We start from the raw sequence: 16,780 nt of genomic DNA on the forward strand, positions 1-16,780 counted from the left end.
TTTAATCACTCTATTAAAGAAAAAATAATAATTTGGTGAGATTGTCTGTCTGTGGCTCTATATGAAAATGGTGTTCTACTGAAGTTTAACATCTCTGAATCACTCAAGTAAAAAAAAAAAAAGTCTTTACTCTAAAATACTACCCATACTATGTTTTGTATTTTTTTCTTAATATATATGTATTTAGCACTAGTAGTTATTAGCACTGTCGCTTCACTGCACTGTGGTCCTGGATACGGATCCAATCTAGGGAAACATCTGTCTGGAGTTTGGATTATCCCCCATATTTACATGGCTTTCCTCTTGGTACTCCGGTTTTCTACCACACTACAAAAATACTGGTATTTCGGCTTCCTACGAAGTTGCTTCATAGATGGAAAAATTAGATTGCGGGCCCCATTGGGGATGTGACTGCTGAACATGCTGGCACTTTACAAGTAACAGGAAATATTATTAGACCTATAATAAAGCTTTTATCCGGAATACTGTAACCTTCTAAATACCCATATGATATAGTCCCTTTGACTCTCTATCTAAAATAGTTTAAAGGTCATAAATATATACAATCCTCATTTCCTAAAAAAGCTCCAATGCACACAGCACAAGTCCACTATACACATATATAAAGTAAATCCAGTTCCTGCTATCCATCTACAGTTTTTATGAATTTAGCTATGGGACCGTCTTTCAAAAAAACAAAAAAAAAAACGGTTTAACACATTTTGAATGAGTTTGGTGGTGGGTCTAGTGCAAGCCTGTTCTGATGGGATCCGGCATTAAGCGACTTTTATCTTTGCTGGACTGTTCCAGGGTATCCAATTAGATTTGCCCATCAACACCTGCATTATTCATCAATTGAACACTTTATCTTTCATGCGGTTTGAAATGAAGATACATCAATTGTCAAATGAAACAATGCAGCAGGAAACAAGCAGCCGGCAGTTATGGTTTTGGTTTCATACTGCTGGAGCTGTATTGGAGACTTGCTGATTTTGGGTTGTGGGAAAGCCCCTGGCCCTCCATCTCTGCTAGTTTTACTAATACATAGTGACAAGACTGATCTCTAAACTGAGAGATGAAAGGCACATCTGCCAACTCCAGTTATTCAGGGCAGACTAGCCCCAGTAGAAGTGGAACCCACTTGTCTTAAACCCAGTTTCTCAATAGGTGCATGATGCTTCTTTTGGGCATTGATATATATTCACATATTTCTTATGAAATTCATGTAGATCGTCTATCAGACTGACCTTTCGATGACACTTTACAATTTTGAACACATTACAAAGTTAATGAAGCATGACAATATTGTTTGCTTCTAGTTTACTAGTTTTAATGACTACTGTTTTTTACTTTTATGTTGTAAAAGTTTGGTTAATCTTTCAGTTTAAAGGGGTTGTACAGGATTCGAATAACATGGCTGCTTTCTTTCAAAAACACTGCCACACCTGTCCCCAGGTTGTGTGAGGTATTGCAGTTCAGCCCCATTGACTTAACCCCTTCCCATCGCAGCCCTTTTTCAGATTTTCATTTTCGTTTTTTCCTCCCCACATTAAAAAAGCCGTAACTTTTTGATTTTTCCGTCGATATAGTCCTATGACTGAGGGCTTGATTTTTGCAGGACGAGTTGTAGGTTTTCGTAGCACCATTTATTGTGCGATATAATGTAGTAGGAAACAGGAAAAAAATGTATTTGTGGGGTAGAAAATTAAAAAAACAGCCATTCCTCCATGCTTTTTTGCGTGTCGTTTTTACGGAATTCACTGTGCAATTAAAACAACATGTTAAATGTATTCTTTACGATTACGGTGATACCAAATATATATCGTTTTTTCTATATTTTACTACTTTTACAAGTAAAAACCTAAGTGTAAAAAATACAAATTTATTTTGTCAGCAAATTCCGAGTTGCCATAACTTTTTTATTTTTCCGTCGATTAAGTGATATGAGGGCTTATTTTTTTGCGGGATAAGCTGTAGTTTTTAATAATACCAATTTGGTGTACATGCGACGGTTTGATCAGTTTTTATTTCATTTTTTGTGGGAGATTAGGTGAATAAAAAATAGAGATTCTGGCGTTTACAAATTATTATTTTTTACGCCGTTCACCGTGCGGGTTAAATGATATAATGTAATAGTTCAGACTTTTACGGACACGGTGATACCAATTATGTTTGTTTATTTATTTTTTTACTATGCTCTAGGGGGGAAATGGGAAAAGGGGGGTTTTCTTTGAACTTTTAATTTTTTTTACATAAAAGAACAACTTTATTTTACTAATTTTTACTTTCTTTTATTAGTCCCCCTAGGGGACTTCAACCTATATCGCTTGCACGATATACTGCAATACTAATATATTGCAGTATATCGTGATTCTGACAGGCTTCTATTAAGCCCTGCCTGAGGCAGCGCTTAATAGGAGCACAAAGATGGCGGACCTGGGGGCCTTCATTAGGCCCCCAGGCAGCCATAGCAACCATTGCCCCCCCCCCCCCCCTGCGATTGCATTGCGGGGGGCGCGATGAGCTTTTAGAGAAGCTCACCCCCTCTAACAATTTAAACGCTGCGGTCGCTATTGACCGCGGCATTTAACAAGTTAAACTAGCGGGATTGCCCTCGAGCGCGATGCCGCTCAACATCGGCATCGTATGAAGCGGGTTCACTCCGTGAACCTGTTCCATACTTCCCCTACCCGAGTTTGGCATGTGAATACGTCAAATGTCGAAGGGGTTAAAGGGGTTTTGTTTTCCAATCTTGGAGATTTATAGCATATCTAGAGGATATGCCATAAAAGTCTGATAGATGTGGGACCCGCACCTATCTCTAGAACAGGGCCCCCTAAACTCTGTTCTAGCTTACTTGGCTCCACTGCCTCCTGGCCACTTCCTGGTTAGGTGGTCGGGAGTTACAGAAACTGCAGAGTGCTTGTTGTGCTACGCTGTTTCCATAACTCCCATTCACTTTTATGGGAGTTATGGAAAAGCGAAGCTCAGTGAGCTCGAGTGTTAACAGAACTCCCAACCACCTAACCAGCATGTGGCCGGGAGGCAGCTAGAGCCGAGTAAGCTAGACCAGGGTTTAGCGGGCCCTGTTCTAGAGATAAGTGCTGACCCACATCTATCAGACTTTTATGGCATATCCTGTGGATATGCCATAAATGTTTAAGATTGGAAACCCCTTTTAAAGGGGTATTCCCAGAATAAAAGACTATCACCTATCCACAGGATAGCCCCCCCAAGAAAATTTATTTTTATTTTTTTATCAAAAAATGTATAAAAAAAATCTGCGGTACTGCCACAGTTGTAACGACCCATAGAAAAAAGATAAACCCATTATTTAAACCGCATAAAAAAGTCAGACACTAAATTTATATGTACCTAAAATAAAAAATACCCATCCCGCAAAAATCAGCCCTCATATGCTTATGTCGACGGAAAAATAAAAATATTCTGTTTTTTTTTTCCTTCCATAAAATATGCTTTTATTCAGTAAAGTACTAAAACATAAAAAAAAAAAATAGTTCCATTTGGTATGGTTGTAAACCTAACGAACCATAGAATAAAGTTTTCATATACCGCATGGGAGAAAAAAATAAAATAATGGTGGAATTGCAGGTTTTTTTTTTTCCATTGCTCAAAGTTAATCAATAAATTATATGGACTCTGAAATGGGGCCAATAAATACTTTTAACTGCAAGAAACAAGCCCGTCCACACACACACAAAGAAAGTTGGGTAAATTTGTAAGTACATTGTATTATGTACCTTGTATTACATACTGATCTTCAGTTGCAGCCCAGGGTAAATATATGCTTTTGGTGCAGTTTGGAAGAGCTGCTATAACAACAAAGTTTAGAGGGGTCCTGTAATTAAATAAAATAGAATAGCAATATAATATGTCAATTATGTTACAAATTTAAGCTTGGGATATTCAGAGATAAATTTAAGTAGAGAATCATCATAGGACAATTGAGGAAGTAGCCCATGAATGAGCTCTGGGGAAGTGGTTTTCTACATGCAATCGGAAATACTGTAGTCTTCATAAGTATGGGGTCTGTAGGGAACTGAGCTATGTGTGTGTGTGTGTGTGTGTGTGTGTGTGTATATATATATATATATATATATATATATATATATATATATATATATATATATATATATAAAATTAGCTAAAGTTTCCTTACAAATTATATTGTAAATATCCCACCACTCAAAATATGTCTTATTTGCACCCATCGTTGTTAGAAGCGAAACATTCAGGAAGCCTGCATACAGAATATGTATTTATTTTTATTTTTTTATGAAAGGAGGTATTTTTTTACTAAACTCCTATCAGTCTCGCCCTTTTAATAAACTTCTGTATTTTCACTGACAACAAGGAAACATTGTAGCATGTACAGAAGTGTGCCAAAGACAACACACAGTGTAAAGTATAACAAACCCTTCCAAATGCCAAAATACCACAGAGCGGAAAATAAGAGCACACCTATTTACTTGTCGGCTAAAAAATCCGCTATAAACCTTTTGTGTGCGTATCTGTCAGATCTCCTGTGCTGCCCTATCTGAGGTCGCCAAAGGACAGAAGGGGGAGGGGCACTGGGCTCAGACATCTTCTTTAATATTTAGTGGTAAACTTTTTTAATGCTTGACCAGAGTCTGGTCTTCCTACGCCTGCACACTGATTACCAGCACTCCCTTTATGGGTGTAATCCATAATCTAATAAATGGTCTTGATCCTTTAAAAAGGACCTGTCTGCTCTCCTGACAAGTCTGTTTTAGGCGCGGTTCTAAATGGAAGCGACAATTAAGATATGCACATAGCTGTAGTAAATACATGAATTCCCCACAAAATAAGGCTACATTCACACGGCCGTTTTCGGAACAATGTAGTTCTAGGGCTGTATTCATTCAGCCTTTTTTAATGCAGTCAGTGGGCAACGCCCTAACTAGGGATTCCGCTCCTAGAGGGCGCCCCTCAAGGCAATGTCCATATATAGACAGTGACATCAGGGGTTCCTCCTGGAGCGGAATCCCAGACCACATAGTTGGCAATGCTTTGGCTGGGGATTCCGCTCCTAAAGGGAGCCCCAATGGCACTATCTACAGGGGAGGGGTTAGTGTGTGTGGCACTATCTACAGGGGGTGGTGCTATCTGTGGGTGGGGTCTGTCTTCAAGGGGGATCACTGTGACGCTATCTACATGGGCACTGTGTCACTATCTATGTGGCCACTATCAACAGTGGGCATTGTGACACTGTCTATGGGGGCATTGCAGCACTATATTCATGGACACTGTGGTGTTTTCAGGGGGTTTGGACAAAAAAAACAACCCATACAAATTAAATCCATCAGTTCTTATACCGGCCATGGAAAACGGATGAAAAACAGCCATTAAAAATGGACAGACTGACTGGAAATGGAAGAAAATTTGGAGACACACTGATGCAAAACAGTCATGAAAAATGGACAGTTGATCAGTTTTTAACCCCTTGGCGACTAGGGGTTAATGGCCATTGTTTTCCACTGTCGTGTAACTGTAGCCAAACAATGCTGGGGCATCTTTTTTTAGAACTTTACCAAAGGGAATTGGTCAATTTATTTATAAATTTCTAGGATGAATAACAGAGGAATGGCACAATAAAGAGTTCTAAGAAGAAAAGCTCCAGAGTTTTTTTTAAGGGGGAATACAAGTATGTACTAAAACAGACATGTCAGGTCCTCAATAATTACCTTTTCAGAGATGAACTATAGGCAAGCGACATGAAAAAGTCTGTCTGTGTGTGTGTGTGTGTGTGTGTGTGTAAATATACAATGTATGTACATACATACATACGTACGTACGTACGTACGTACGTACGTACGTACGTACGTACGTACGTACGTACGTACGTACGTACGTACGTACGTACGTACGTACATGCATTAGAAACCAGTTTAGTACAAGACCGTCTATTAAGCTATGCTTAGGGGAAAGTTTACATGGCTATAGTAACTTGTGGCCCAGAAGTATTATGTAAAGTAATATGGGCTTGCAGTATTACCAAATAAAAGATTAAAAATAGTCTCATAGATACTGTTATGTCTTAATCATTATTTGAAAGGTAAAATTAAAAATTGAAAAGCAAATTGTGGAGCGTAGAGACCTTGATATAAGGAGGGGAGATCCAGTACTCTTTATGGATGGCTGCCAAAACCTTTGCGTAAACAATCCAGATTTCTACACCCTCTTTCCCCAGTGCCTCCCCAAATCTACAGTGAAACTTATTAGTAAAGCAGTGCAGATTATAGATGCCAATTGTTACTCTCCCAGGACCTGGAACAGTGTATCTTATTCATGAAACAGAGGGCGAATGTGCTGGCAGCAAATATGCAGACTCCTGTGCCTTGCAGTACGAAAGTGACTGGTCGTACAGTTCACAATCCCTTTTTCTGAAGTACAAGTCTCTGAAAACAAGAGCTCTGTTGATGATTCAACTCAACGCATCCTAAATATTGCTGCCATTTCCTCATATTACAAGCTGACCAAGTATAAAATGTTATTGGATTCCACTTTACCTTATCTTCTAGTAAGTCAGGCAAAATGCACATAAATTACGTAAATATGACTTTTACTAAATCAGCCCTAAATTATAATATAATCGATAATGATTAGTGGACCCCAAGAATGATATACACATAAATAAAAAAGTCACCCGGAATCCTTAACATTCCGTCGTCTTAAGGCCAGCTTAATAGTGTACCTATAGCTATAGTTCTTTTTAGATCAGAAGTACATGTGATCAAATTAAACTTTTGTAATATATTCGTTGAACTGCTATTCATCACCTTCCAGCAAGCTAGAATTTCCCTTTCTCTGTCTGCAGGTTTCTGTAAATTTTCAGAATCCTCCGCAGACTAAAATATCTGTCTAGAGTTATAAAGTAAGATTGTAGACAGGGGGAGACACTGCCGCTTTGTCCCCTATCTGTGAGACTGCATGCTGTAAGAGGGGAGGGGGGACCATGGTTCAGATTTGCCATAGGCAAAACCACAGTGGATTTTAAGATACTCTAATTAGAAATTTGCAATTGTGGAATCTATGCCTTAATCCTGACAGAACATCACTCCACTCCAAAAAGAGTTCATCCACTTGGCATGCAAGGAGAGAGAAAATATGTTGTTTTTTAAAAGGCATATGAAGAAAATTCGTACAAGATACAAGTTAAAAATTAACCAATGCAAAACTTGCTAGGGCTCCTTGTGTCCCTAATATTTACAGTAGTTTCCTTTCCATCAGATCTGCTTAAAAAGGGTTGTATGGTTTAGACCCATTCAGGGTCATGTCTATTAGTCAGCTCTGGAGGACCGTAATGTCTGTGTATTATACAGACAGTCCACTAATTTCAATGGGGACTGTGTAATGCTTAAAGAGGATATGTCACTAGTTTAGTAATGCCCTATCTCCCAGCTAATCTAATAGGCACTATCACACTGATAATGCTAGTGAAAATTGTGTCCCAAAAAAAATATTATTTTAAAAGTTATGAGCTTTTTTTTTAAATATGCAAGTGAGGCTATACTAGACAAGTGGGTGTCAACCACAGCAATTTTCCTGAGGTGGAGCTGCCTCACAGCCTCTGATATTGTCCTATCGGCATGAAGCCGCTTCACCCAGTGTGAGAGACTCAGGCTGGAGGGACGGGGGATCACTTCAAATAGCCATATCTCTGGCTGTGAACCACCCAGAACAGCGGTTCTGGTGGCATATGAAAGATGAGATTCTAATCTTTCATATGGCACCAATATCGCAGTTGTGAAACAACTGCAGGGTACCCACAGTTGAAAACACAGTCAGGAATGGAAGCTGTATACTATATGATCACTGTGTTGCTGGGCAAGGAAGGGGGAGAAGCTGTATGACGATGGGACAGAGTCATACAGAAAACATTACACCGCCCAGAATGAAAAGAAAGAGTAACCTCCCATTTGGCAAGTACAGCCAAATTGGCATATTTAGAAAAATGCTCATAACTTTGCAAATAATAAAGTTTTTGAGAAAAAATTACACTGTAGTTATCAGCATCATAGGCCTATTAGATTAGTTAGGAGATAGGGAATTATAAAAAAAAAAAGTGACATAGCCTCTTTAGTTTCTCCCGTGGAGGTGCTAAAAGGGATTGGAACACTTGCCGCCTGCAGATTTCAGCTGATCACTGGAGGTGTCGACAGGGGGACAACGTGTCATCAGCTTATCTTTAGGCCAACTCCATAAGACCTTTTAACGCATAATTATCAGGATCTTAACAATAATTGGGAGTTTTGAGGATGATTCTCCAGCGTAAATACACAAAATGATCAGCAATGAAAATGAAAAAAAAACTGGTTGAATTTTGCGTTCATGAATGATCTGTTATATCTTGTGCTATTGTTGTACCTTCAGACTTGTTACTAATGAACTATATTTCTTTTTATGATGTTTTATCGCGTGATAAAAGTGGCAAATGCCACAGTTCACTTGTTTTCATCAGTTCCCACTGTCCTGTGTTTCCTTGCTTTTATATGTCAAACATTAAATCGTTTTAAACATGTAAAAGAAAATTTTCGGATGCACAAAAACACAGTGTCCTATTTAATCCTAGAATGTATGTTTGTTTGCAGGTGGCATCCAAAGCTGGAGTTTATGATGTACTCAATCAACTGGGCTTCAGTGAATTTGAGAATGTGGATGATCAGCCTTTGTCTCGGCTGCGCTATCGTTGGCAACAGCAAAACTCCAACTTGCTTCCCTTCCGAGGAGAGTTTATTTAGGACTGCGAGACCTTCTCTATCTTTACTTGATAGATCTCCCTTTTATATGGATCATTAGAAAAAGGTCTTGAAAAAGACAAGCAAATTTTTTTTTCTTGTGGTCACAATAATCCTAAAAATTGTGCATGAAAAATACCATTGGAAGTGACAAAGCAGTATTGTCATTGACCCCAGTAGACACGGAATGACCGCACACTCCATACATCCATTGTTGTTATTGTTTGTTTTATTATTGCGTCAGAGTAAATTATCCTACAACCAGTATATCCAATGGTTTCATATGCATGAAAGGGCTATACTTGGCTTTACTCATGAGAGACTGTGTAATTTCTATACTTAATGCTCAGGAGCTTTCCATTATTACTGCCATTGTGTTAATATTTCATAAAGCGTAAAATTGCTATGGGCTTTCCAAAGTAAACCGTAAATGTGTTCTAGATATGACACAAATACTGCCAAACTGTATATGACCAGAGAAGATTTGTACAAATGTTGGTGTTTTTTATTGTCGAATATGTGATGAGTTCAGATTATTTTAGAAATATATACTAATAAAAAAGTTTAAAAAAAATCTATGAAAATAATTAGGGTGCATTATTTGAGGAACATGACAATATCTAGAATCTTCGGTTTGAAATTTATTTTTGGAAGCTATTAATATTTTTTAAGATGGTATTCTTCTGTATTGTACAGAAATCTTGCTTGTGGCATATTATGGACCTTGAGGGCAGCCTTTCTAAAATCATTCTAAAAGTAAGTGAACAAATTAGAATTCAATTTGATTTGTTCTCACTATTGTGTAGGGCTGGGGTGTAGCCAGAGAGGGGCTGTTGGGGCCTGTAACCTATATTGTGGGGGACGGGGGCAACACAGCCTTTGCCATTGCATTAAGCTAGGGCAGTAAACCAAATCTCTGCATAGGTGATGGAGAAATAGGGGAAAGTTATTTTTTAAAAAAAGGAAATCTTTTTTGTAGATCTATAGAAATATATATATTTAATGCACAGACGTTTCTAACCTTTCTGCTGCCTGATCAGGAAATAATTGAAATGGCCTTTCTTACCCCCAATTAGACATGTGGGATAAAGACAAGTAAATGTGATGCATGCAACATACTATGAGGGGTCAGGCAGTTGTATTACTCTGTAGCATTTTTAGAATTTCAGCACTAAGCCCAACAGTAACAGTCAGGGAAGGGTAGTTTTCCTCATGGTTGGTGCACTCCAGATTTAAAGGGGTTTTCTCTGAGTTTAAAAAATTAAAGTGACAGTAGGAAATAGGATATTATAAAAAAAAAAGACCAATACTCACCAATCACTGACCTCAGCGATCCTGTGCTGTACATGCAAGCATTACTGAGGCCAGTGATTGGCTGCAGTGATCGATGTACAGCACATGATCGCTGCAGAAATGTAAACATAAAATGTCAGGGACCACCGTGCATTAACGGTGAGGGATTTAACAGGTGACTATTGATTTTTTTTTTTTTTAATGTTAGCACATTTCCTATTGTCTTTCTAATTTTTTTTTAAACTCTTGGAAACCCCTTTAATGACTGAAAGGTTCCAAATGGGGGCACATTAATGTCTTCTCAAGTCTACTTGGGTATGAATCAATGTGTGAGGAATTAAATGTTAATTGACTGGTCACATTATAAGATGCGGTTTCCCTTCTGAATTATATTTTACCTCAAAGAGGTATTTGACAGACCATTCTGCTTGACACATGTCACTGTAATTCTTAAATATTATATTTTATTTTACTTTTTAACAAGTCACTCTGATTTTAGATAAAAATAATTTACTTGTTAAAGGACAGCGTTTATTTTTTTCCAATAAAACACATTTGTTTTTATTCAGCATTCCAATATGTATTCGAGTAAAGGTATTATTTCTATGTTTATATTTTATATTGTGCTGTTTTGTGGCCCATTGGTACAAAGGTTTCAAAATGATAAACTCTTTATCAGAATTGATAAAATATCAGCACCAATAAATTAATTGGTAAGTTTACTTTGCAAATACCACCTCATACAAAATTGCTAGATACTCAGGAGTAGTGTCTAACGTCAGCAAGATTACGCATATATGGTGGGCATATAAAGAGGATACATAAAGTCAAATGCATACTGCCGAATGATGGTTCAATATAAGGTCTAAGTTGTATGGAGACGTAATATGGCTCCCATGGAAGTTTGTTCGGGCCATACCTTACCTCCGTATGCCTCTGAATCCATTTCTGAAAATTGTGGCTCCATCATATCCCATATTATAAAACAGCATTGCTTCTAGGGGAGAATATATCCATAATACGAAGCCATACAGTGGCAGCAAATGTAGAAGGGAGCTGTAGGAACTTTGTGTGCCACCATACAGACTCCATGCATGCCGCCTAAAACTTCCCAAAGTTGATGAAGCCCTTTCTCCGACCAAATATTTTAGTTAATAGAAATACTTTGGCACCTTATGTTTTTGACAACTCCCCTTCTCCTTTGATCGGTCATAAAATTCTTACATAGTTACATAGTTGATAAGGTTGGAGAAAGACAATAGAGTCCAACCAATAATTATATTGTGTTGATCCAGAGGAAGGCAAGACCCCTGTAAGGTGGATGTCAATTGCCCCATATTAGGGTGAAAAAATTCCTTCGTTACTCAGAAAATTGATTCCAGGATTTATTCTGTTTGCCACATCTGATCTCCAGAAGCTAGTGTTCAGAACTTGTAATATTAACGTTCAAGAAAGGCATCCAGGTCCTTCTTGAAACAACCATCACAACATGATGAGGCAGAGAGTTCCATAGTCTCACTGCTCTCACAGTAAAGAATCTCTGTCTGTGAGGATGGTTAAACCTTCTTCCCTTTAGACATAGAGGATGGCCCCTTGTCATGTTACATTCCTGGGTGTAAAAAGATCATTAGAAAGATCTCTGTATGGTCTATTCATATATTTGGATATTGTAGTTAGATCGCCTCTAAGTTGTCTTTTTGTATAAACGAAATAACCCGAAGTCTGATAACCTGTCTTGGTACTGCAATCCACCAATTCCCATTAAAGGGGTTGTCCAGTCATAAGAAATTGATGGCCTATCCTCAGGATAGCATCTGTTCAAGAATTTTACCCACAATAGAGGTTAAACTTACCGGCCTATATTTAAAATCCAAACACATCTGCTAGATGCAAAATCAATACCATATGAGCTGCCATCAATTTAAGTACAGGACATAGTATATAGATGTTCAGTGCACCATTTGCATCTAACTACTCCAAACATGAGGACTTCTCCTTTAAGTTTTAGCTTGATCTGCAATTTCATTTTATTGGACAGTAGGTACTACGAAGTCTTGCACTCAGTGTGCTGCCATATAGTACCTCTGTGAGGTGCAGTATTCTCTAGAAAAAATACTTCTACAAGAGAATACCACCATTATATGGCATGCAATGGAGTAAGACACAAATTCTTCTCATGAAATTCCATATAAATCCATGGAATGGAACCTCAATATGACATTGGAGGTACACAATTTGTACGGGCACTATATTATGGATCTGTATAACTTGGATCCATAATATGGTCATGCGCATAAGGCCTCCATCCAATGGAGCATGCCTGATATCTTTTTCTGTCAGATTCTATAAGAAAAACCTATGCCTCTATGAAGTCCAAGATCTACAGAACCCCACAGGTTGCAATGAGTCAATTTTTATTGTACCGAGCTGTGATGTGGCCGTGTACATGAGCCCTAAGGCTTTGTTCACGTTGTTTCTTTTGACGCCATATTCATGACTCCATTCAAAAATGTTGGAACCAGGGGATTGTTTTTTTTTTGTGAAAGAGATTGATAGAATGAAAATCTAAATGCAGTAATGTGAATGAAACTTAATTTGGAAATTATTTTCCACTTTTATAAACTTTTGAGGATTTTAATAAAATTGACTATATATTTGCCACACAATTTCAAAAAACTATTTGCAGAAATATTGAGTGGAGAAAAATGCAATAATTTCAGATAACTTTTTGCATAACTTTAAAGAAGAAAAAATAGTCCTTAGATATGGAATTGAACGTGCTATTCATTTACTATAGAGACATACTACACAATGCTCTATTCTTTTTATCATTTAGGGAAAATCAAGAAGTAGTCATTTTAAAATCTATTTATTAAGCAAATTTATATTTGTTTTGTAGTAATTTAGTATAAAGAGTATTACCTCTTATGTATAGTTATGATTGTCCTAACCCAATTGATCAGCATGCCGTCAGAAACGACAGATGTGGTATTTGTTATAGAACTTTAGATACACTGTTCCAATGTGTCAAAAACACATTTTATATTTGTACTACTAGTTTGGACTTTTAACTTGCCTATTTGCTATAATGGAAATGAAGCTCTTACTATCAGATCCTTCTAGAACTTATTTCAACTGATTTTATGTAGAACTTTATTTTTGTAGCTTATCCTGGAAAGGATAAGAAAATAATAGTGTATTCTTGCCTATATTTTTTCATACATACTTAACCTGAATTGTATTTTTGCTAACAAGACACATGGAATCTTGAAAATAATTTGCTTATAAAGATATCTTTGTACAGAATTCTGTATTATCAAAATCAATTCAATTGACTATAGAAAACTGTTCTATCCAACCTAGGCTTTTGTTAAGTTATTTTTGGCACCCAGGAAAGTATCACTGTATAGTACTGTGGAATTTGTTAGTAATTTATAAATAAAAAAAATTATGAAATAGCAGTCTATGTAATTATTAAAAACATAATACACTATTGCTAGTTCATATTTATTGCTTTCAAAATCAGAAGGTACTATTATCAGAGGAAAGATACACATTGCTTTCCATAAATGAGTCAATTCTATCAGAGGAAACTAGGAATATTACTTCCTTGGTGATCCATCCACATGAATAGTCCCTAATTTTTTTTTACTAATATATTTATAAATCTATGCAAAATGTAAAATAAATTACTAAAAACAATGGTAAAATTCCTGGTAATTATTAATTTACTGAATGTAAATGTTTCAGGTGCTCGTGTTTCTGCATATAATATAAAACGAAATGGGTCAGGGCAACTTTATGGGTGCAGAGTAAATTGGGATTCCTGTAGTTGTCTGAACCTTTATTTACCCTTATTCAAAAAATTGTAAGTACAGTGCCTAGGGGCCTTTCAGTGAGTGAATTACAGTGATCAGCTAGAACATTAAATCTACTGTCCTAATATTGTGTAGGTCCGGCTTGGGTTGCCAAAACAGCTGACCCTTTGAGGCATGGACCCTACAGGACCTTTGAAGTAGTCCTATGGTCGCAGACATTAGCAGAAGATCCCTTAAATGGGTTCCCCACTTTGGACAATCCCTACTAGTTAGAAGGTTCCCTTGACAATAATCTGTATGGAAAACTAGCAATTGTTCAACTTCCGTTCAATGCCAACACAGGGGAAATTAAGCATTACTCAGGGCCTATTCAAATGGATGGGTTGTCTGTCTACTGAAGGACATTATGCTCATGTAACTGCTCTCAACTTTGGCCAAGAGATGAGGATCCAGAACAGAGGATACCCAATATAAACTCTGAATTTCCTAATATGGTACAGTATATGGAAGTGGGTGCTCTAAACTGAACATCCCCTTTTGATCCATGTAACCGCGCAAATTACAGAAATTAAACTTGTTTTTCCAGCCCATAGAGGATATATCACGTTCCTTAAACCATTTTTACAGTGCGGCAGGGTGCATTATCCATTAGGGAATATTGTTGCCATATTGTTGCCATCACACTGCCTCCACCGGCTTGCCTTCTTCCTATAATGTATCCTGGTGCTATCTTTTTTCCAAGTGACGCAAATGCACCCGGCCATCCACATGATGTAAATAAAAACATGATTCATCAGACTAAACCACCTTTTCCATTGCTCCATTGTCCAGTTCTGATTCTCACATTTTAGGCAGTGGATAGGGGTCAGCATGGGCACTATGACAATTTAGTTGCTACGCAGCCACAAACGCAACAAGCTGCGATGCACTGTGTCTTCTGACAACTTTCTAATTTAGCCAGCATTAACTTTTTCAGCAATTCGTGCTACAGTAATTTTTCTTTGAGATCAGGCCAGATGGGCTAGAGTTTGCTCCTCACGCAAATCATCGAGCCTTGGCACCCATGACCCTGTCACCACTTTACCAGTTGTCCTTCCTTGGACTACTTTTGGTAGATACTAACCACTGCATATCAGAAAGTTACGGATCCGTAATTACGAATAAAATACTGACCAATTAAGTTCTATAGGCCACAGGCACCTTCACGTATATTTACGTGTGTGTGTGTTCGGGCAATAGAAATGACCCCCAAAAAGTAGGTGTCCTATTTTTCGCATTAACGGACTGTTCTCCTATACTGATACTAATACCGAACAGTCATGGGCATGAGGCCTTAATGATCGTCTATCGTGACTGGCATTCCAATCATTTCAAGCTGCCATTTTGGAGATTCTCTAACCCAGTCGTCTACCCAGCACAATTTGGCCCTTGTCAAAGTCCATCAGATTCTTATGCTTGCCCACTTTTCCTGCTTCCTACACATGAAACTCAAGAACTGACTTAACTTGCTGCCTAATATATCCCACCTTTACAGGTGCCTTTACAACGAGATAATCACATTACCGGTCAGTGGTTTTAGGTATGTTCACACAGGTCAAATACGCTGTGTAAAAGTTAAGAGTATCCGACCTAGAACTCACAGGGAATTCTGTCTGAAAGACCGCACCAATTTGTGATGCAGATTTTCGGCTGGAATTGCCACTGGAATACAGAGCAGAGAAAAAAAAAAGCCAATACTTCCCTTCACTGACATTGCCATAGCGTTGCGTCCCTCTGGTCTCCTCGCAGATGTCCACCTGCGACGATGCTGCACAAGAGGCCAGCAGCACAGAGAACAGCAGGGGAACAAGGAGCAGTAAGTATGACAAAGCCAGGGAGTAAGTATAGACACTGGCGTAGCTATAGGGGGTCGCAGCAGTCGCAATTGCGACCGGGCCCTGAAGTCCCCGCAGTCCCCCGCACCACATCAATAAAAAGTCCTGGTTCCGGATCGCAGCGGAGGTCCTGACGTCAAGCGCTGTGCGCAGCGCATGACGTCACAGCGTTATGCGCCGCGCACAACATCGAGAGGACAGGACCTCCGCCGTGCCTGAAGAGGAAGGTAAGATTAGTAGCCCTGACTGGCGGGGTCCGACTCCCGGGACCCGCCAATCAGCTGTTTTGAAGGGGCCGCAGCACTCGTACGAGAGGTGCTTCCCCTTCACTCCGGTCACACTGTGAATCGGTGTCAGCGATTCACAGTGTGAGCGAGTAGTGAAATGAAGGGGAAGCAGCTCTCGTACGAGTGCTGCGGCCCCTTCAAAACAGCTGATTGGCAGGTCCCGGGAGACGGACCCCGACACATCAGCTATTGATGGCCTATCCTGAGGATAGGCCATCAATGTTTAGGGACTGCACAACCCCTTTAAGCCTACGATATAGCAGGCTTAGAGGGCCCATGAGATAGGAGCACAGATTGTGTGATGCTGTCTGCTGGGCCCTGTATCTAAGCCAATCACATGGTAGGCTTAGATACATGGCCCATGTGTGATACTGTCTGCTGGACCCTGTATCTAAGCCTACGTTGTGGTAGGCTTAGATACAGGGTCCCACAGACCGTATCACACATGGGCCCTGTATCTAAGCCTAACACATGTGTTACTAATTGTTTTTTTTGTGTTTTCTTACAGGTTCGGTCGTTGGACCACGTCGGATTCCAGGACTACTTCGATGACGTTTTTTTTTTTTATTATCAATAAAATGGTTAATGAGGGTTGTGTGGGTTTTCAATAAAATATTTTTTCTATGTCTGTTTTTTTTTAAACTATATCACTACCGCCTTAGTAATGGCCGCCGGCTGATTGACAGCATCCATTGCTAAGGCGGGGCTTAGTGTTAGCCGGTACAGAG

General features: G+C 38.7%; 1 protein-coding gene across 3 annotated transcripts in view; it reads left to right on the top strand.

Annotated features, from left to right (window-relative positions):
* The window catches only part of PALD1 (phosphatase domain containing paladin 1), a 209,491-nt gene extending 195,997 nt beyond the window's left edge, over positions 1 to 13,494 (top strand). For all 3 annotated transcript variants that reach the window (XM_075841572.1, XM_075841574.1, XM_075841573.1), the window contains one exon: positions 8,634 to 13,494. In XM_075841572.1, coding sequence (XP_075697687.1) covers positions 8,634 to 8,783 — 150 coding nt within the window. In that variant the 3' untranslated portion in view covers positions 8,784 to 13,494. The remainder of the gene's footprint in view (positions 1 to 8,633) is intronic.
* The last annotated feature ends 3,286 nt before the right edge of the window (positions 13,495 to 16,780 follow it).

Source organism: Rhinoderma darwinii, chromosome 11 (assembly GCF_050947455.1).
Source record: "Rhinoderma darwinii isolate aRhiDar2 chromosome 11, aRhiDar2.hap1, whole genome shotgun sequence".
Classification (NCBI taxonomy): Eukaryota; Metazoa; Chordata; class Amphibia; order Anura; family Rhinodermatidae; genus Rhinoderma; species Rhinoderma darwinii.